Raw genomic sequence first — 22,213 nt, forward strand, 5'->3', positions numbered from 1 at the left:
CCCCCAACGAGCAGTGCAACAGGAGGCACGTTCGCAAAGTGGTGGAGAAAGGGGCCATGGCCTCCTAAGACTTCTAAACAATCCCACTGTGTTCTTTACAGGAGCTAACAGGAGGGCTTGTTGGCCCACAAGGAGCCACAGCAGCAGAGGAGACTTCATCCCAAACCAGTACTGCGCCAGAAGATGCGTTTGTAGAGTGGTGGAGAAAGGAGGTAGGGTCTTCAGAAACTTTCCAGGCTTTTTTTTCAATTATTAAATCATTTATATGGGAGGAGGGCCACGTGCCCCCCCCCCCCCAGTCTGACCTGGGCAAAGTGTGGCTCCAGGCCAAGCCTGCGTGGTCCCCCTCCCGGACCAATTTTGGCCCCAGTGACCCCAACCTCAGGCCCGCCATCAATGTGGGTGCCCTGGTCCCACTCAGAGCACGTACTTGGCACTGGCAGAGACCGCGTTGGGAGCCTGAAGGCCTCCGCGATTCCTGACGGCTCCCTGCCTCCTGCGGAGCCGGCACTGCTTTTACACATATGGAGCTGCTAACATGCTGCTCCCTGTGGGTAAAAGAAATGGTGCTCCACTTTCAGCAAGCGAGAGCCTCAATGCTCTCGCTTGCAAAAAAGCAGAAAACAGTTTGCTGTCCCGGGAATAGGCACCCTGACACATAGCAGGGTTGGGGCTGGGGCAGGAGGGGGTGGCAGTCCCTAGTGCCATTTATGGCTCCAGGAAGGAGCTCCCTACATTCATTTAGGCAAAAGCCCTGGGGAGGTGGCAGTCTCTGAGGCTGCGACAGGGAGGTCCGTGTGCCCCCTTGTATTATTTCAATTTTAAGCCCCGGGGACGTGGTAACCCGGGGCTGTGGGGGACCCCCCCCCACTCCCTCCCCTGTATTGTGTAAAGTTAAAGCCCCAGGGAGGTGGTGGTCCTCAGTGGAGGCCGTATGGGGCTCCCCCTCGCTTTTTCATAAAGAAGCCCCAGGGAGGTGGTGGTCCCCGGTGCATTAGTGAGCCCCAGTAGGGGGACCAGTGTGCCCCCCTCTTAATCAAGTGCCCCCTGGACCTGTCCAACCCAGAGGACAGATAGAATCGAAGCAGAAGAGATCGCACTTCATTTTTGTTTGCAGTAAAATATGCAGACCTAGCGCCAAAATGTTTTTTAAATGCTTTTTTTTTAGTCCTGCGAGGTCCCTGTGGAACCCCTCAAGAGACAAGGGGGTCAGGGTGCATCTATCCTGCCCCCTTTTCTTTTTTACGTTTTCCCAGTGACTCAGTTCAAACAGAGTCACAAGATGGCTGCTAACACTTCCTGGTTTGAAGTGTTGGTAGCTAACCAGATCTCAGCACTGGATTGAAATGGGTCCCTAACTACTAAACGGATTTACAACAAATCACAAAAAGGCACTTCCCTGTACCAACATCTACCTTCCTGCCAAAATTGGTGCAATTCCGTTCAGCAGCTCGCGCTGTAGCCATGTCTAAAGTTCCTATTGAAATTAACTTGGGAAAAACGCATTTTGGCACCCCCTCTCCCAATTTTCTTGGCTCCTGCTTGACCTAATACCCCCAAAACTATTAAGACAGCATTTGAATTGAGCGTCAAACTAGTTTTGATAATTTCGCAAGGATTTTTCGAACTATGCCAAAGTTATTGGTAAAATAAAAAACTCTTTCTATGGAAACTACATCTTAACTATTAACTACCTACTAGCATGTATGTATATACATATATATCTATGTATACACATTCATAGATATATATTCACTTAAAAAAAACGTAGGTTTTACACACGTTATAGTTAGGAAGTAGCATTTACAAAACCTTTGAAATTCACTGAAAAAACCGTAGGTTTCACACGTTATATAGTTAGCTGGACATTTCACTCATATAAAACCATTGAAATTCCCCCGTTATAGTTAGTTCAGCTAACTATAACTTGCGCGCCCGCAATGCACTGCTGATGACGTCACATATTACATCACTCATGACATGTCAGTGACATCACTGATGACATCTCAAATGACATCACTAATGACATCACTGATGACATCATCCAGTGAATGGGTGTTTTTCTGAAACCCATTCACTGGATGATTATAATTGGTATTCTTTCGCCATTGACAATAAAAACTTCAGTATCAAGAAATGTTGCAGATTCAGCGCTAATATTTGCGGTGAAGTGTAGATTAAGATCATTTTTGTTAATGCACTCTACAAATTCATTAGCTTTTTGTACATCACCGTTCCAAATAATAAACAAATCATCAATAAACCTATACCAAACTATGATATGGTTTAACATAATATCACGGTGTTCCACCCTGAGAACCAGCTCCTCCCACCAGCCCATGTGTAAACACGCGTAGCTGGGGGAGAAGTTGGATATATATATATATATATATATATATATATATATATATTTTTTTTTTTTTTTTTATGATCCTTTTTGTCATTCCCCTGCAACCATTGGTCTGTTATGCCATTCACATTTTCCTTCTCCCCACTACAGCATACTCGGGGCTACTGGAATCATGCAATTGTGCGGCTGCAACCTTTTTTGCTCAGTCATGAATTTGATGCATTTGCCACAATCTATCATATGCTGCATAATCTGGTAATTTTAACCCCAAAAAACTGATTCTAGCTCAAATTTATCAATGTTACTAAAAACGTTGGGGCATGTGTTTGCGTACAGTGGAAGGCCCTTCGCCAAGGTTAACTGGTCATCTTTCAGTTGCTTGGTTCTATATTTGATTATTAGAATGGTACTTATGAGGTGAAATTTTTGCCCGGACAGTGTTAACTTCCTTAAAAATTACAAAAGAATTAAGTAATACTATCAAAAAAGATGATGCATTGGGCCGCATAATTTGCCTTTTGTTTCGCATAATTTGGTGCCCCCTGCTGCATAATTTCAGGGCCCTGAGCATAATGCACGAGGCAATTGGTCAGTCCACTTCAGCAAGTGGCTAGAATCAGTGTCACCATTCTGCTCTTTAACAAGGAGCACAGCACATTTGCACACAAAATAGTTCCCTTCAACCCAGGCACTGCTAGATTAATGAGCGCCTTTTGAGACCCAAAAATATTTTATATATATTTTTTTATTATTATTCTTGGCAAGGAGCCTGCAGCTTGCCAAAATAGCTTTACAAAAATAATGACAAATCAAAAGACACAGGCAAAGAAAGTTAAAAGGGCTGGTAGTTGAAGTCAATCCTATTGGCTTTGTCAGTGCTGCTTGTTATATACATAAAAGCTCAGCCGCTGTGCAGAAATGTTGCTAAATATGTGCCAGCCCTCGAGTTTCTTTTCAGAGGAGCCTGTAAAAGTTAAGGCTTTTTAGCTCACTTACCAGCAAAACGTGCTGCAAAATCAATCGTCTGGCCCCATCAATTGATTTAATCAAAGGATCACATACTCTTACTAAACGCATACAAAATGTAGCCGATATTAAGACGACTTTCACACGCTTGTCCAACACTTCAAAAAACGTTCGTTTCCCAGAAAACTGTCTTGGGAAAGGAGGGGATAATTGTAAAACACAGCCTAGTCAGACACTCGAAAGGGTAAGCAAAGTCCACACAGGGTGCAAGTGAACAGCTCCGACCCTGCTAGCCTTGCAGATGCGCTGAAGGAAGGGGAGGGCGGAAGCAAGCCGTTAACACTGCACGTCTGGCAGTTGGACCAACACAACAAACACAGCAACTGCCACCACACGGATACCTCACATGTTCTGCGGTGTGGGCGTAGGAAAACGGCCAGAGTTTCCTGACCCTTCCCTCCCTCTTCCAGTCACAAGCCACTCACGCTGCTCATACACCACATGATGGCTGCTCTGATGCTAGGCCTTTCTGCACTCTGGACACAGAAGGTGAAACCCTTCATATGCCGTCACTGGATCGTCAGGATATCACTATGCCAAAGGAAAACACAACACCCTCTTGTAACACGTAACATGCAGTTTTCCTAGTGGGCAAGATTAGGAACGACAATGGGCACCTCTCCACACCACAACCGTAAGAAAGAAACTACTACCAGGCCCATCAACATTAGATGGCGAGAAAAATACTTCAAATAAAGAAGAAGACACCCATAACCTCGAATCTGTGGGAGATAACCTAGTGCCATGACGCATAAACATTTAGGATATCAAGCACTAGGGAGAGCTACTAAGGGGTTCGACCACCAGCAGGAAGGGACCTCGTAGAGGCCAAGGAAAGAGAGAGCAGCATAAACCAGATAGCAAAGCTTCTCATTCTCACCAGACAGTAATAGCAACAAACAACCGCTGTGGCTCAGGAGTGGTCAATCAGGACTCAAGGCCCGACAGAAGACATAACCAACACAGGTCAGATGAAAGCCCACAAGACATGAACCCCCACTGCACACCACCACAGACACCACATGGCCTTCTTTGGAGGTAACAAGCAAGATTCTTTCACCAATCTGTGGCACAAGTGAGTTGGGACAGCACACACACTTCGAGCCACATCACCCACACCAAATGAATTTGAGGAGATGGTGCGGATGAAGCTTCTGGCGGCTGGGAAAAGCCACAACAGCATCCAAGTATGTACGTTAAAGCGCCAAGATGCATAAAATTAGCAAACGCTGCACTTTGCTAACACTCACTGACATTAAGGTCTTTCAAACCACTAGTATGGGTTAACTACAGACAGGACCATGTGTGACAATGCATTTTACATCCTAGATAGGTTTTTGCTTCAGAACGAGACAGACCCGGCTTCATGGCACCTTAATGTACAGCACGTTCAACATCATCTCCTACGCCAAGACACCCAGCTGGTCTTCTCACTTTCAGCAGACCCCACTACAACGTAATCGAACTTTCACAATTATATGAAGAACATCTCAGCCTGGATGAAAGACAAATGCCTGAAGCTCAAAACAGACAAGACCAAAGGACTGATTTTCAGCAGCCATACACACTCCCATCTGGAATGACTCCTGGACTCAGACCCAGCCCCACTCTGAAAGATCAAGCCCCAACCTTGGCCTCATCGTTGTTGGCGAATTCTCCATACAAAAACACATCAACACCATCTCCTCAGCCTGCTTCCGAACGCTACGCAGAATCTTCAAGTGGCTACCCACCAGCAAAACAGTGACGCAGGCCCTCATTGCCAGTTGTCTAGACTACGGCAATGTACTCACCACGGGTTAACTCATGAGAAGAATATAGACCATCCAGAATGCAGCAGCCAGGCTGATCCTCAACCTGCCCAAAAGAACCCACATCTCCCAGCACCAGAGAGACCTCCACTGGCTCCCCATCAAGAAGAGCTGCCACTTCAGGCTTCTGACCCACACCTACAAAGCCCTCCACGACCAAGGACCAGCATACATGAACCACAGCCTGCACTTCCACGAACCTTCGCTCCACTCACCTAGCCCTTGCACATACACTGCGCACATCTGCCAGTGCCGCACCAGAGGATGATTCTTCTCCTACCTCGCAGCCAAATTCTGAAACGCCCTTCACCCCACCTTCGAACAGCACCCTCATTGGCAGACTTCAGGAAGGCACTCAAGACTTGGCTTTTCAACCGAGACCCACAGCCCCAGCGCCAGTATACCCTCATGGGTGATAAGCTGCACTTTGATTAATAAAGCAAGAGATGCAATGCTGGAGCAGCGGGCTTACACACTCATGGATTCTGGCTAATACTTCAGAGACCAGCAAGCCTTCCACAGAGCCTCCTATAAAATTTGCTGAAGGGCTCTTAATATTTGCCTTAGGCTGGTCATGTCACAGATTTACAACAGCCTTTTCTGGAGTGAGGCCCCCTGCCTTGCAGGGGATGCAGGAGCCTTCTTTCGGTCCCGTCCTAAAGCCTGTCCAGGATTGAACAAATTATTCCAGTGGTGCGGCTCGCTGCAGAGCAGTGACCTGCAAGGAATAGAGAACTGACTGAATGAAAGGCAGATCTTCCTAGAAGTGAGAGTAGGAGAGTTAAGAGCACGCCTGCAGGTGACCTTATATGCCACAGACAATAATTCACACTAAGGTTTAAGAACTTCAAAACGTAGATAAAGATCTTAAAGCACTACTGGATGAAAAGATAAAGTCTCAGTCACAGTGATGGCACAATAAGCGACCACTAGAGTTTCTGACCTTCGGGGAGACAGCAGTACATTCTCAAAAGGATATGCACCTCATTAATAATCCCAGTCTACTGAGAAGAGTGTGACTGCCGGCTCAGCTTCTCTACTGTGACTGTGAACAGGACTCCAAGGCGAGCTTATCTGTAAATATAGGTGTACTTAACTCCACGGTTCTTCATGCAAGGTCTTGAATAATCATCAATCAAAGGACGCTTGAGCCCATCAACCCAACTTGAAAGAATTGCACTGGTTTCTACTCCCTCCAAGACAAAACGTCAAGGTTTGCTGCATCATCTCCATCTGAGAACACTCACCTATCCCGCCTCTGACTTCAATGCTCTGGTGGCATGTCCAGTACTAGGAGCGCATCCTTTGCCAAGCTCATAATCCAAAAGACTCACAATAAACACCCATGCCAACAGGCTTTTTTTGTCATGAGGCCCAAAACTCTAGAATGACCTTCATTTCCATCTTGGGCTTTTGAAGAAAAAAAAGGTTATACTTCTATATCTGCAGTAACAGTAGTACGTTTCACATTAAGGTTTATATTTTCTTTACATAGTGATATTCATATTCTATGCTTGCGTTTGACCCACTAAGTTGCAGTAATTGAATGCGAACAATCAATCCACTCCACTATTAACCACTGCAAAATGCTTAAGAATTGCAGTAAAATATCTGTAATTTGTAAAGTCATAACTGTGGTTACACCATATCAGCGCCTGTCAGTATGAACTCATTAGTTGACCCAGTGGAACCCTTCTTTGGTAAGAAACTACTACTACTGTGCACATAAGCTAAAAAAAACTCGAAGACAATCACAAAATAAAAACCAAGAAGAGCTTGTATTTTCGAATCGTGACTAGGTATCTGGAAAAAACGTTACGTTGGTGGAGCTTTTCACCTAACCGTTGTCAGTTCAAAGGTTCAAAGGTTCAAAATAAGCTTTATTCGATATTTAGACAAATATCATATAAGCATGCCTCATATACATAATTAAAAATAGAAATACATTTATATAATAATTAGTTAAAAAATCTTTCAGTTTAAAATTCTATACGAAGCTTCCAGCAAAGTTAAAAACATATAAATTTAGACAAGACAGTTAAACGACAGGAGGGCGTTGGTCAATATCACCAGTCTCAATCCAAAGTTTTCCTAAATTTTATCACTAACTTTAAAAACTGTTCTACTATGGCTATCACCTCCTTATCCTCAAGTTCCTTTAAACGCTCAAAAGCAGTTTTGCATGTCCGAATGTTCCATTTCTTTAGTAAGGGTAATAAAAGGGCTTTCCTCAAAGCTCCATAGTACTTGCAAAAGAGGGTGGTATGAATGTTTGATTGTTGTGAACTAAAGTCACAGGGGCAAAGACAAGTAATCCGTGACCAGTCATTGGATTCTGGGAATGTTACGTAACGAAAAAAGGAGCCCATTCTAAATCTAGTAAGTAACATCCTTGAATAGCATGGAATGTCTGATGATAGGTATAATTGAAGCCCCTTAATAGGTGTCGCCCTTTGATATGCCAGGATGGGGTCAGAAATTTTTTGTTTATTCCATCTGACTGTTTCCAAGTGGTCCATTAAGGTCTTTCTCAGGTGTTTTCGCGAGATGTTTTCTAGTAAAAGTGGATCTGTGAACCACTCTTGGCGACCGATTTCAAAAAAGAGATTTCTCACATAGTTCAGCCAATTAGTTTGTTTAAAATGTTTAGCCCCTTCCAATTTAAAAATGTCTTGTAGCACCTCTCTATTAAAGGCAGTCTCATGAGTAGTCCAAATTTTATGCCAGAGAAGGAGGGGTTCCGTTTTGATGATATCTGTTATATACGGGAGATCCAGCTCGATGTGCATTTTATATACAGAGGTTCCCTTTGAGGCAGCAAGGAGATACCTTAGAAATTTGTTTTCCAAAGTTTGTATTGCTGAGATGTTTTTATCCACGCCCCACAGGCCAGCCCCGTAGATAGCAGTCGATGCACATTTAGCTCTGTATATAATTAGTAGTTGTTTAACAGGTCTGCCCCCTATCTTAGCAGCAAAATCCCGGAGGGCTCCAATCGCTCTTACAAAGGCCAGTTTCCTTTTCTCTATTGCAGCCTTCCACGTTAACTTTCTATGTAGACAGATTCCCAGATACGTAAAAGCTTCTACTGTCCCCAATTTTTGGTCCCGTTGTCAGTTCACTTCTTTGAGACTAGTTCTCCTGGTTCATGTAATTTGAGGGCAGGTAAACATTTCTTGTGACGGATTGCTGCTGCCATCGAAGTTACTCTCTCACAAAGTTGCTTACGGTCTCAATGCAGGAATGGGTCTCTAGAGGATCACAGAAAGACAGAGCTAGTCCCAACAATACAACTAGGAGTTAGCAAGTCTGACTTCAGCAGATGGGTGGTGGCGATCTATAGGGAGAACATATATAGACTGGGACTAAAGCCTTCCAACTCTCTCCCAGAATCCATGGGATAATTTGAAACAATAGAGTACTCTGACCAAGAAAATAGGTCAGGGTAGAAACAAATGTAGAAAAAAAAGACAAGCAAACCTTTGATCTATATAAAATAAAGTGGGAACTGGCTGTCATACACAGCAATATTATAGTTTATGCGTGCAGCTCTTCACTGCATTTCATAGAAAAAGGCAAACGTAAATGTATTTCTTAAATCGTGCAACTGCAGCAAACTTGCTTGGTGTGGAAATTATGCACTTTGCAACGGATCTATGAGCTCGGTCAGTTATGTGACCATAACTACTCCACACAAAAAGGGCAAGCGGGTCAGAGCTGAGTCACAAACATTATTAAGAATAATTAAGTAGACCAGAGAAGTCAACATGAGCATTGAAATATAATACTACATACTAGCTTGTAAGTAAGGCATTCCCAGATTTTCAAATTAAGTAAAGATATGTCACAGTAGATGGAATTTAAAAAAAAACAAGGTATGGTTTAAATGAACTGGAAGAGATGTATAAAGGTGTCCGGTTAGGCTGAGGTCAACCATGAGCAATGTGATGTATACAGGCATACAGCCAAATGAATCTTAAGGACAAGAGAAGGTAAATCTATAAAACTTAAACAATATAGAAATCTTGTTTGATGAATGGCCCACTGTTCCATACCATCAAAGGTTTTCATGCTGCTTTGGCTAATCCCTTAAGAGGCCACTGTTCCGTGAGCAGGGGCTATAGCGGCGCTCTATTGATCATGATTGTTATTTCTTTGTGAGTGCCAGGCGATGGGGGCCAACTGATGCAGATAATGTTTGTAAGTGATGTGCCGAGGGGTGTTTCGAGGACCACAATTCTGACTTGTTGTCTAGTAAATAAAACAATAAAATGTGTATATAAAAAAACAAAAAAGAAGCCACTGTTCCTGGCATATACCTAACTAGTTCCCAATATACTACTCACCAAATGGATCAGGATGAGGCAAAAAGAACTAAGATATTTGTCCATAAATAACAGAGCTAGGTAAGCATGTATACCGATTCTCGCCATTTTCAATCTTTTCTCTAGGTTCCTAGACCCAGCAATAACCGTGGGTGGCAAGCATCTTCCAGGCTTCGCAAATGCCGATAAAAACCTAGGATCACATTTGTCATCAAAAAAGCCACCTGGTAACAAATATGACCAAAATAAAGAATAAACCTACTGTGAAAGCCAGTGGAAAATATATACCCTACATTGACAAACAACATATGTAAAAGAGGACCCTCTTCGAATAAATTGGTTGATCATTCCATCAAAACCATATACCACCCCTTTCAGAAGGCACGCCTCCACCATATGGAAAGTCCTGTACAATAAGAAATCTACCTTCGCGCAAACAGTGTTTGGATCACATAGACTCGTGCAAACTTAACATAACAGAAAATAACTCACATTGAGAGACCAGAAGGGCAAGCGAAGCAAACTCTGCTCCAGCATGAAGGATTGACTGACTGGTACTTGACAACAATAAGACCCCTGCTCTTTAGCTACCCGACATTCCAACAGTACCTTTCTGCACGTCCTTAAAAATGCCCAAAAACATTTTCACCACATTACTTTGAAAGACTCTCTTTGAAAAGTTGGAGTGTCTTCTGACTGTAAAGTCGAGCAGATTGCCAATCAATGTTTATAATTGAGATTCAGATCTACAGTGACATCGACTTAAAATAATACAACATTTGTATGTACACCATATGTCTGAAACAGAGGTTCCAGGAAGAGGTGCTGATTAAAGTGCAAAGCAGGGCAGGTAAATAAAACATTGTACATATTTCAGAAATTCGCTCTTAGAGGAATAATCCAACCCAAACGTCAGTAACCACATTTATGGGTAGAATGTTCAGAAACAGCAATAAATAAAAACAACGACTCTATGATGTAATTTCCTGGATAAATATGGTTGAGGCTGGGCATCAAAACATGGAGACAAGAATTTTCATCTTCTTACAAGAGGCCAGCATATCTAAACACATAGAGCTATTCCTAATCTGTGTTCTTAGAAAATATTTAAATTGAGAGTACGACACTTCCAAAAAATCAGCTTCTCTCAAATTAAAGTGTGTATGTGCTTGCTTAAGATTTTTTAAAAGAGTACACTTTTTTTATTCTGACCAACACGTGGAGAGCGAAAGTGACTTCTTACGCAAGCTCATTGCTAGCCAGCGACTTAGCACAAGATAGCAGAAAATCCCATTAAATAGGTGCTGACGAGCCCATTTCTATTCAAAGCCCCTTAATTGGAGCCAATGAGTTTAATTTACAGATTTTCCAGAGAATTTTGTTATTTATTTTATTCAAGAAATCCCCCAAATTTGCATCAATTATTTCAGTAGCATACAACAGTGTAGATGGTATTTTTGCCCAGTAAGTTACTGGGAGAAGAGGTTTAAAATGTTGATGCCCATAGTCCTATAAATAAAAGAAAAAGAGTGCATTTGCATGGGCCTGGACCTTACTTACGGTGCCAGAAATGTGTTCCTTCTCTTGTAAATTGGCAGAAAACGTTTTCCCTAAATAAACATGTGTTAACTGCATCCATTACTCAATTTCCCAAAGACTATTTATAGCTTCTAATCTTTTTACAATTTTTACCTCGAGAAATCAGCACTTTACTCTTCTGTATATTAAAATTCGAGTAATGGATATCTGCATATTTTTGTCGCTCATCTAAGTGACTCTTTTGGAGTGAGACCTAAAACCACAATATCGCCAGCATATAACAGTGAAGGTATATGACAGGGACCCAACCTCGGAGCATCTCCTGCTACTTTCTTCAACAAATTAGGCAAGCCATAATATATTCAGAATATAGAAGGGGAGCCAATAAGCAACCTTGCTTTAAACTGTACTCTGTTGGGATTTCTGGGGAAACCCCATGATCACCCTCAAGCAGGACATGGAAGAGTGCAATGCCATAACATTAAGTAGTTTCAGGTATATTCAATGTACAAAGTATGCTCCACAAGGTGTGTCTGTACACGGTCGAAAACTTTTGATAAGGCTACAAATGCTGAGTAAACAGACGTAGGCCTAATATAGTTCTCTAAAATACCCTGAAGGCCAGTAATATTGTAGAGTCGAACTATTTGACCTAAAGCCTGCTTGTTCAATAAGAATAACATGGTTATCTCCGCCCCCACTTTCTAGTTGTAGAAGAACACTCTTGGCAAATATTTTCCAAAGCAAATTGAGTAGTGTTATTTGACTATTATTACAAGCTTGAGGGATTGAACCTTTCATATGGAGGGGAAGAATAATACTGCCCTTTCACGAAATAGGAACAGTACCAGTTGAATAGCCAAATTTAAAAAGAGAAGCTAAATAAATTGATTACAAATCTTTCTCCAAGTTTATAAATGTGATTGAAATGTGGTCACGTCCTCTGGCACCAGATACTAAAGCATTATGCATGAAGTTCCTAATCAGAGTTTCGTTCGGGCAGTATATATCGAATTCCTCAGGGCAAGAGGAATGGACAGGGAACAAGGACGTACCAACTGAAGAGTTAGCAGCGCAAAGATTCGAAAGATAGATTGTCCACTCCTCACTGGGGATCATACATACCCTGGGCTTTACACTGCTTCCACTGGCTGTTGCAATAACCCTCCAGAAGCGTCTCAGATCTTCATGTTTTGTTGCTTTGAGATCTATCAAAATATTGTACCCCTGCAGTTTTCTTCTACTAATTTTCCAACGAGCACACTTCCTTTTAAGATTAATGTCCTTTTATTATGTGAGAATTTTAAATATTGCAGCCTTCGAAATGTATTAATCAGTTTACTCTGGTGCCACTCTATTGTCATCTATCCGATTATTCCTAATAGTGGGAGGAGGGCCAGATGGGAGGTCACTCATATATAAATTTGGCCATTATGTCATCAAATTAATCAAAGGATATTATTCACTGCTCTAGTCGTTCATTTAGGAAGTTAATTAAGGCTGCATTTAACTTCCCTTTAATACACCATATGGACCTGGGTGTCCATCTGCCACTGCTCCTGCAGTACCCATAGGTACTCAAACAACCTCTTGAAAGACACTGAGTCATGTCCGAGGTTTGAGGCCCTTGTGTACACACGCCTGTGTAATCTGGGATGCAGATCCATGGGCCAGGACAACATACAGGAACTACGAGATGAAAAAGCTTCCAGATCATAAAAGGTATTTATAACTCCTACATAATAAGGAACTGGTTAAACAGAATTTTAAATTCACCAGACTCAAATCACAAATCCACACAAACAACCCTGAATGCACTTTGTCATCATGTGTTTATTTCTGGTATTCTGTAGATCTGGTGAGTTATTAGGAAATTAACTTTCGAAAAGAGAACACAACAATTACATTACACATTAACAGGAAAAAAAGACCATCACTTCTGTTTCCTTTTATTTTTACTGGCTCCTAATGATAAAGAGAAAAGCATGTGGATAACTGAGATTTCTACTCAAATGAGTCCTACTGGTTGGTCCGCATTAACAGCGTATGGACAAAAAAACAAAGTAAACCACAGAAATCAATACACCCCCACAGGTGTTGACGAGATAAAAATACAGTTCTGAAAGCTATGCATTCCCTAAATCTTCCACTTGCTCCACAAGACTTAATGCTGGTTTTTGACAGTTAATTATTAAAATGGTGAGGCTTTCCTTTCTGCTTTGTTTAAGCCTCTCCCTTGTAAATGTTTAACAATAGGCTGCTAAACTGCCACGTCTCATACATAAAAATAAACCAGTTTCCTATCTCACATGTAACCCGAGGGGAACTGCAAACCAATGCCTCATGTACAATCACCAGCTTATGCTCACAATTACACACCGTTCCTGAGAAGGGAGCAGCAATTTACATTTTTGTAGTTCACCCACAGTTAAACGCTTTTACAAACATAGCCATCTCACACCAACTGTGCACTTCCGAATCAGCAATGTGAATAGGAAAGGAATGCAAATCTATAGGTCTACTCACAATTTTGGAATATGGAGAGTAGTACTCCTGTAGTACTTTTTTATATACTTTTACACAGCTCTGAATTAACTTCAAAGCATCCAAAATGAGAATATTTACATAAAGGAGTACATACATAAGGGACTGAGCCCTATTTTTACTTTTAATAAAAGGGAGAGGGGCAAGGCCCAAATTGCTCTTGCTCGTTGTAGGTTTCCAAGCTTCGATGGCGGTATGGGCATGACCAGTCTTCACCTATACTACCTGGCCACCTTGCTCCTTGTAATCCACGACTGGTTCACTGGGGATGGTCCGATCCGGCCTAAATGACGGAGCTCAGAGATATGGATACCCCCCAAGTGCAAGCATTCTTATATGGATGCTCCATACCTAAAGCAATCCAGCCGATAACCAGGGCAGTCCTGGTGGCGTGGCGCATGGCCCTGAGGCACACACAATGGGAAAACCGTCTGAGCCAGCACACACCTCTCTGGAGGGGAACATGGCTGGGTGAGGTGGCGTCACTCTCGGGGCTCAAGCAGTGGTCCCTCAAAAGGATCTCTCTCCTGGGTGTCGTCTGGGTGGGCGACCACATTAGGTCGTTGCAAGACTTACGGGGCGGAACTCTCCACGCTTCACAGTTTTATAAATATCTACAACTTCGTCATGTCCTCAACATACATATTTCAACAGGCAAGTCCCTTCCGAATTCAGCCCACCAGAAGCTCAAGTTATGATGGGGAACTTGGGGAGTGGCAGGGTTTCCCGAATATACCGTACCTTTATTGATAACGAACTGGCAACTCTTGATCCACTACGGACCCGTAGGGAGGGGTGGGTCCTCTGGAGGACGAGGACTGGCGCAACACCCCCATGACCCCTAAAAACAGTCATGTCCTCAGCCAGTCTCCGCCTTATTCAATTATACTATCTCCAGGCGGCTTATATCACCCCAGCATGCTTACACAGAGAGCAGGGCTGCATCCCTCCCCAAACTGCACGTGCAGCAGTCATGCACCTGCTGACTTCTATCACATGATTTGGACTTGCCCTAGCCTTGGCCCTTATTGGTTGGGCATTGATACAGAGCTCACACAGGTCCTGGGCTGGACAGTTCCCCACGATCCCGTACGCCTTGTCTTGGGGGTGATGGGAGGGAATGGACGGTTCACAAACAGACAAAGCATTTCTTGGGACTGCAGTCACAGTGGCCAAGCGCAACATTGCAGCCTCCTGGGCGCAAGCCAAAGCCCCCCCAGTGGCAAAATACCACCGTGGAGCGGACCGGTGTGCCGGAAAGGAAAAATCCTTATTCGAGGCCCGAGGTTGCCCCGCCAAGTATAACAGAGTTTGGGGTAAATGGCTGAACCTGCTGGACTAAGTGCACAAAACCTCCCCTTTGTGTATGGGTGTAATGTTAGCGTGTTACGGTGGTGCCTCCGCCTAATATTTTGTATGCTCCACAAATGATGTTTGTGGTAAATGTTTTTACTATCAATTCAGTCACCCATGATGCTAACATGTGTGATCTAAAAACCAATAAAGTTGATTATCAAAAAAAGAAGGGGGGGTACATTTCTGGGGCGAATCACAAAGGTATGTACTAGTACTCTCGTAGTGCTGCTTCCCATACGCGCAAATGCTTGTGTGTAGTGATCAGTATATGATTACCATTGGGTATGTCAGCATTTTTCTACTTCAAAGTATAATGATTTGTATTGTTCAGAAGCAGTCGCACTTATCCATATAATAAGTAAAGTGTGCGACACTGCCCCCAAACTGGATTTTAAACCTAAAAATGAAGATAACAACGCACTCTTAAAAACACTCATCTCAATAAAGATACTGCCCTTTTTTTAAAATCCTCTAGATTACTACAAGTAGGGAACAACACACAGCTGTAATTAACTGTAATGAAGAAAACTAAGTGAAATACAGCCAAGCAGGCATGATCAGAAAATTCATACTTAATTGACTAAGTACTAAGGCATCTCTGCAAATTAACGAAACTAGTTGTTTCATTAATAGTAATCATTAGAATGCATTTGTGAGGGCAATCTAATTAGATTAGCTCCTAAAGAGAGTGGGTTGTTATTTTTCTTTAGCTTCACACTTCCTATGTCATCGGAACGCGTCTGTAATTAAATAATAAGAAAAAATAAATCCAAAGTTCGCAAGTCATTTATTTTGCCCAGCATCAAAACTTGCTCCTTTACTAATTGCAATCCTGTTTTTTTTTTGGTTTTTTTAATTAGTTACACGCACTTATAGGATGCTTCAGTAGACATCACTTGACTCACAAAAACTAGCTGAGTCAGGAAGTTGAGAAATATTAACTATATAAATTATTCAGAATTCCTTCCAACAAATGGCAGAGTTACACCTATGAATGAATCCACGAGTTGGTTTACGAGCTTTTTCTCCATGGTGTGACAAGACACTGCCTAATTACAGATCATCTAATTATCCTGATTTACAGCACCCCATTGTTCTCTTTATGGGTATACACTTGAGGATTTTAAACACATACAAGATATTGGGTTGCAGCCCATTGCATGCTAGGATTTGATTCAAAACTTGTTTACACCTATAGGGATTGAAAGGTAAAAGTAAAAACAGGATTTGGTAAGAATTCATTTTAAAATTCTGCAGCAATCACAAAATGATCAAGGATATATCAATGGTTTCTAGTTATAAGTTACTAGTTAGACATTCTTCGCGGAATGGAGTATACTTCTCAGTGCAGAACGGTCTACCACCACTTATAACCACAGATTAATACTACAGCTAAAAGAAACAACTGATGGGGGAAAGAATAGGTGTGATTGTTCTTGTAGACACCATGAAGTCTTTTCTTAAACTGAAATTATTAGAGGATGCCACTGCATGGCAAACATACTGTGAAAGTCCCACCTCAAGCATGCATTACTCAATATAAATTATGTACACAGCGTGACGCAGGTAAGGCCCCGATGCCCTAAATGATAACATTAAAAAGAAAGTACAATGCCACTCACGATTGTAGGAATAGGGACATATATAGAAAACCAGGTAGCAAATCTGTATTGAGGATTCAAATTTAAGATATACTCTGGCTAAATCATTTAACGAACTTACAGAGGTGAAGGAGAAATAAATACATTGTGTTTAAAGAGCATCAGATTAAAAAAGCAGAACTAGTCAGAATAGTTGCGGAATTGAAAAACAAATGTGTGAGCTTACTTCCTACACACAGATGTTTGCTCTAGAGAAAATTAGGAGACGACTGAGCATCACAAAATTTGCACCAGCCAACTCGCACCTTTATTTGTAAATATTTATTATCAATGTACAAATGTTACACCACATAGGGATTGCGATTGGTATTGTGTCACCAAACATGCAAAGCTCTCCCCATTCTATGTCAGCCTGCAGAGGTCAAAGAGTATGTGACTGGACATTTTTTCAGAGAGGTTTGCAGCTGTCCCCAGGGCACTTCCAGGGGATCTCTTTAAATCTTAATACTATTTCTCACCGACCTGGTTCGTTTGAGTGGTTTACATTTGCAGAGTTAGGCAAAATCTATTGCTTTGTGGAGGCCATGTCCAATGTAGTAAGCTGTTTTGGTACCCTTACAGTGTTCCCAGCAGAAATTCAGAGCACATTAGACCCTATCACAATCGGTCTATAGTGGCGGTAATGACTTATGTCAATTCATTCATTAACTCCTTTGTTTAACCCCTTCGATGCTCATGACGAGCTCAGCTCGTCATGAGGCACAGTGGAGCTGTACTTATGACGAGAGATTTTTCTCTCTCTACAAAAACAGCTACCTGAACTTGTTGGCAGGAGCTTCCCCAGAAGTACCTTAAAAGAAGAAATTTGACCAAGGTAATGATTGGGAATTCACATCCAATTTCCTTGATTTATATTGCGGGTTGTCAATGAACTGATAGTACCTAAGAATGAATATATGGCACTATCTCGACAATGGCACACATATGAAGTATTGTGCCCACCAAATATATTTGATGAGAGAATCCCACACTAAGGTAAATAATCCCTTGAGCTTCAGGTCCAGTAAGAATATACGTCTGGAATTGATTAAGTCTAGATGTATTATAAAATGTGTCTTACAGGAGACCAAATAGGAAGTAATAACTAAGGACTTCACCCTTGCTGTTTTCTACTGAAGGGTAAGCACGTGCCCAGCCCTGTTATGGGGTGTCTTGAATTAATTATTTTGCCACTACGATCGGGTAATTTTCCTTCTGTCTTTCCATAGGGCTATCGATATCCCTTGGTTGCCCCTTTTATCCTGTCCTGATGAAGACTCGCATGCCCCAGGTTCAAATAACCGGTTGGGCTTAAGACGAGTTGAAACGTCGACGCTACCTCTCTTACCTTGGACCATTTATTTTTGATCTCATAAAGTGCAAAAATTTTGGGCATATATGTCCTTGTGTAACAACTTTGACTGCAATGGTTAAAAAGAATTTTATGTTTGGCCAGGTACTCAATGCGGCAAGAATTATATGTCCGTTATTGTTTGAAAAATAATGTGAATTTGCCTTGATTACTACGGTGAATTCCTTTTTCTTCTCATTCTCTCAACACTCTAATCACTCCTTTCCTTGCACGCTCTAATTGGGCAACCGCTTGTTTTACCTATTTGAAATAACACATTGTTTATATAAAAAATGAATTTGAAAAGATGAAACAATGAATTAAATACATTGTATCTTTGCCTCTGGTCGTAGGGGCTGTTTATCACTTTGCACTAAGATTATTGATTAAATTAGAGCAGATTTGATTGTGGTGCTCTGTACTGTTAGAAATTCAGAAATAACAATTGATTGAGTCAACTTATGTAATCAATAGGTCTAGGACCATTGTTTATTCATATCGCTACATACCCAAGTCCATACCTTATGGGTTACCCCATTTTCTTAATGGTGATCTAACTTCACAGCAATAATTAAGACATACTAAATGGAGTTAGAGGCTTTTTTATATCCAAGGTTTTGGTAGCATCTTTCAGAATTATGCACAAAAAATATTTTTGCAGGTTACAGAGATGGAAGCATGGCTAATTGTTCAATAAAACTGAAGGTTGTTTTAGATTAGGGCTACTGAAATTATGCAATTCTACGGCGATTTCAATATAATTATGATTTGCTGCATTTGCTGTACAATTCATCTCCTGCTGCATAATTTGCATATTTTTATTTAAAAAAACTGTTTCTAGCTCAAGTTATCAAAGGTTACCATAAATGCAGAGATGTGTGTTGCTGTGCTTTGGAAGCTAGAGGTGGGCAAGCCAGAGAAACCTTGGCCTGCTATAGACAAATACCTGGCCCAGTTTGAGGTAATCTTGGAACCTCAAGCCCAAAACGAGCTGAGATTTCATAGCAGGCGATATGGCCAGATGGCTACTGGTGCTGACCATGTATCATCAGGAGTCGAATCACTGCCTCTGCTCCGCATCCTGTCAATCCTAGTAAATCCTCCAGTGCTAAAAAAACAGAACATTTAAGGAGTCTGTACCCGTTGTCAACCACCACTGTTATGTCCTTGAGCAAGGTTCAAGCAATGTAAAATCCCCCAAAATAAAATGAGGATTCTACCTATTATCAAATGTCTAATCTGATCCTCCAAAAATTAAGCACATAGCATTAACAATTGATGGCAAAAAGAGATACCAGTCTAGCGGCTGAATTGCACAGTTTGAAACTGGATATTCTGGGATAAATCCAAGCCTCCCTCCTCGACTAAACTGTGCGGTCCGAGGCAACTACTTTATTTCATTGAGTATTGTTATGTTTATTATCACAATAGTGCACCTACAAATACTTGAGTTCAGGATGTGCGCTGTACAAAAAAACCTGTCTTGTTTGTTTTAATAGCCTATAAAGTTGCTTCATTTATAAAAATGAATCTAGACCCGCATACTGTACAAATGACAACAGACTTGGATTTGTGTTCACTGATAGTATTGGCATCAGGGAAGAGGCAGGGCCGATTCTCAGTTCATGTTTAAAAACGCCCACTTTTAATAAATACTTTTCAAATAATCCTATGTACTAAGGTGATGTGCTTCTGCTTGTGAAAGAAATGCACAAACTTGAATTCTCAAGACAACGTACCCTAAAGTGAGGATTGTTGCATGATTTACACGTCAACTACTTTCAAGGCTAGACTCGTGTACCGCCTTTTAGAACCAGAGTCAAACCGACCCTTGGCTCAGCTCTGGCTCTGTGCTCATTGGTTAATTTTTTTACCCTCCCCCTACAGTCAGCTGCCAAATAAATGAAAAATACCATGCTAATAAACACTTGTTTATTATAGTTTTATTTTTGCTCTCAGAGCCGAGTCTTGAGGACATGACAGGCACTAGGGGTAGTGTTTTGCACTGTTATTAGTGCGCATGAGGGTTTGGATGGCCGTCTCAGGGCGTTCAGTCATGTGCACTGAAGCGCTCACCAACCAGAGATATTGTCCTCTTTGTTATTCTGACCGCTCTGTAACCCCTACATATTTGTATATAGCTTCACTCGTGTATATATGCACTGCACTACCAGCACCGAGAGTCACTTTGAAACACTCGTCACTATATAAATGTGCCTCACCTTGACAGCCCTTGAAAAATGAATTTCTAAGATGTTTCAGAAATCAAAAACAACAAATAATTATGTTTGCAAGCATTTTGGAGTTTCTTGTTGTACTATTGTGTTCCAATATACCAATAATCTTGTGTTGCGTGCAGCGATATAGCCCACGTTCTACTTTCTAGCAAATGGGTTGGAATGAGGAGGCACAGGCTTCCAGTCTAACGGGTGCGCAAATCGAGGGTGCTCAGGACAATCCGGACACTGCTCTCGTGCTGCCAGCAGCATGAACACAAAGTCAAGACTGGCCGCAATGGACTCTGGTAGCCTATGCCTACAGTGGAGGGGATCACAATGCAGCAGGTAACCGTTTTTTTGTTTTTCTTTATTTGTATCGACTCCCCCCTCGAGACACCAGCAGCTACTGCTTACATAGGTAGCATTGCGGTGAAACCTTTGCTGAGTGTTAATGTGTAGAAATGACAATATAATAAAATAAACTATCAAATGTGCCACATAATTAGTATTTTCTTGTTGGATAACCTAGACAACCCTACCACATAACTCCAGTGGCACTAATTTAAACAGACATCCAAGTTTCCGTTTCCAAGAACACAGAGGCTTAGCCTGACAAAAGGCAGATTAGATAACCAGTGTGTACCCAAATTAGTGCAGCCGCACTTCCCTAACCAAACACAATCCTACTTGGGACATAACCCTTCCTTACTCACACAGGCTGTGGCCACGTCCCGTTTCCCTTGAGGAGCATCTCTTACATAGGTTGCGTGCCTCTCTCTTTAAATACATGGGGTCACCACGACACATATAACCAATAATAACAACAGAGATCACTTAACCATATACCACTAAAAACAATAACCGACCGACAATCAAGTTCACGACACAAACTAGGGCACCACATCCTTGCACATTTTGAAACCAGATATAATGGTCTTTACCTGGCACCCACATCCGCCCCCTCCCAAGCATAGTTACCCTGGCACACACAGGGAGATTATTCCCTGCGCACCCGTCTTCACCTTTGAAGAACTTGAGGGCGATATTGTAGATCTCTTCCAGGCTAAAACCCCAGCGCTGCTCGAGGCTCAGATCCTCGTTCTCCTGGTCCCCTTCGGGAGGTTCCTCTGGCCGGTGGTTGTGTACTACCGCCGGCTCCTGCTCCCCGGGACCGGGATCTGGGCTCAGCGTCAGGCCATCGATGGAGACCTCGAGCCGCTCGGCGCCCACCACCGCCATGTCCTGATGCGCTCAGAGCCGGGAGCGGCGGCCACGTACCTACATCCGTCTCACCCCTGACCCTGTCCACGGCTTCCGGCAGCGCAGGGAGCGGCGCGGGGCTGGATGGAAGCACTAACGTCAGAGCTGGCTGAGGACCTGTCAAAATATAAACATAGAAAGAGGACAAGACGCTCGCATTTAGACAAGGATACACCGGAGACGCCATGTCGGAATGAGAGGATTCTCAATCGCTGAAAGTACTGATATCCAGAAAAAAAGTAAATTTGTATATGCAGTTCTACAACGTTGGAAAAAAATGAGCTTTATATTTAAAAACGTTGTTTTACTTAAATATGCAAATAATGCCTCTATCATTAGCTTCTGTTAATTTAGAATAATTTCTGGAAAATGTGTGAAGATGAGGTAGAAAGACAAGCGCACGTCATTATTCTTGAATATTACAACAGGGATATCTGGCGCCTCGCGACCTAAGGTGCTACACATCATCACCAATACGGTCTTCTTATTAACATTCAGTCGTCCTGGAACCAAATGACGTCTGTAGCCTCGCACTCGTTTTAAGTGAACACTGAAGAGGCCATCTTGGTGTGAGAAGAGGTCCGTCTCCAGAAAATACTTTGCTCCTTTTGGATTTCTAGTCTAAGCTCAGACGGAGGTGGACCTGCTGCTTGCTTTCACTGCCAGGGCTTTTTGGGTCGAGCTTGACCAGCGCATGCGCTGCTCTGCAAGGCATGCTGTATTGGAGTATGCACTTGAAGCCCCGACTACTCTCCGCCCATTAATGTCATTGGCTTGTGTCATTGTCCTTCG

General features: G+C 42.3%; 1 protein-coding gene across 1 annotated transcript in view; it reads right to left on the reverse strand.

Moving 5' to 3' along the window:
* ACBD3 (acyl-CoA binding domain containing 3) overlaps positions 1 to 21,528 on the reverse strand; it is a 211,217-nt gene extending 189,689 nt beyond the window's left edge. The window contains exon 1 of the mRNA XM_086926177.1: positions 21,184 to 21,528. Coding sequence (XP_086782303.1) covers positions 21,184 to 21,400 — 217 coding nt within the window. The 5' untranslated portion in view covers positions 21,401 to 21,528. The remainder of the gene's footprint in view (positions 1 to 21,183) is intronic.
* Positions 21,529 to 22,213: the final 685 nt, after the last annotated feature.

This window comes from Lissotriton vulgaris, chromosome 6 (assembly GCF_964263255.1).
Source record: "Lissotriton vulgaris chromosome 6, aLisVul1.2, whole genome shotgun sequence".
Classification (NCBI taxonomy): Eukaryota; Metazoa; Chordata; class Amphibia; order Caudata; family Salamandridae; genus Lissotriton; species Lissotriton vulgaris.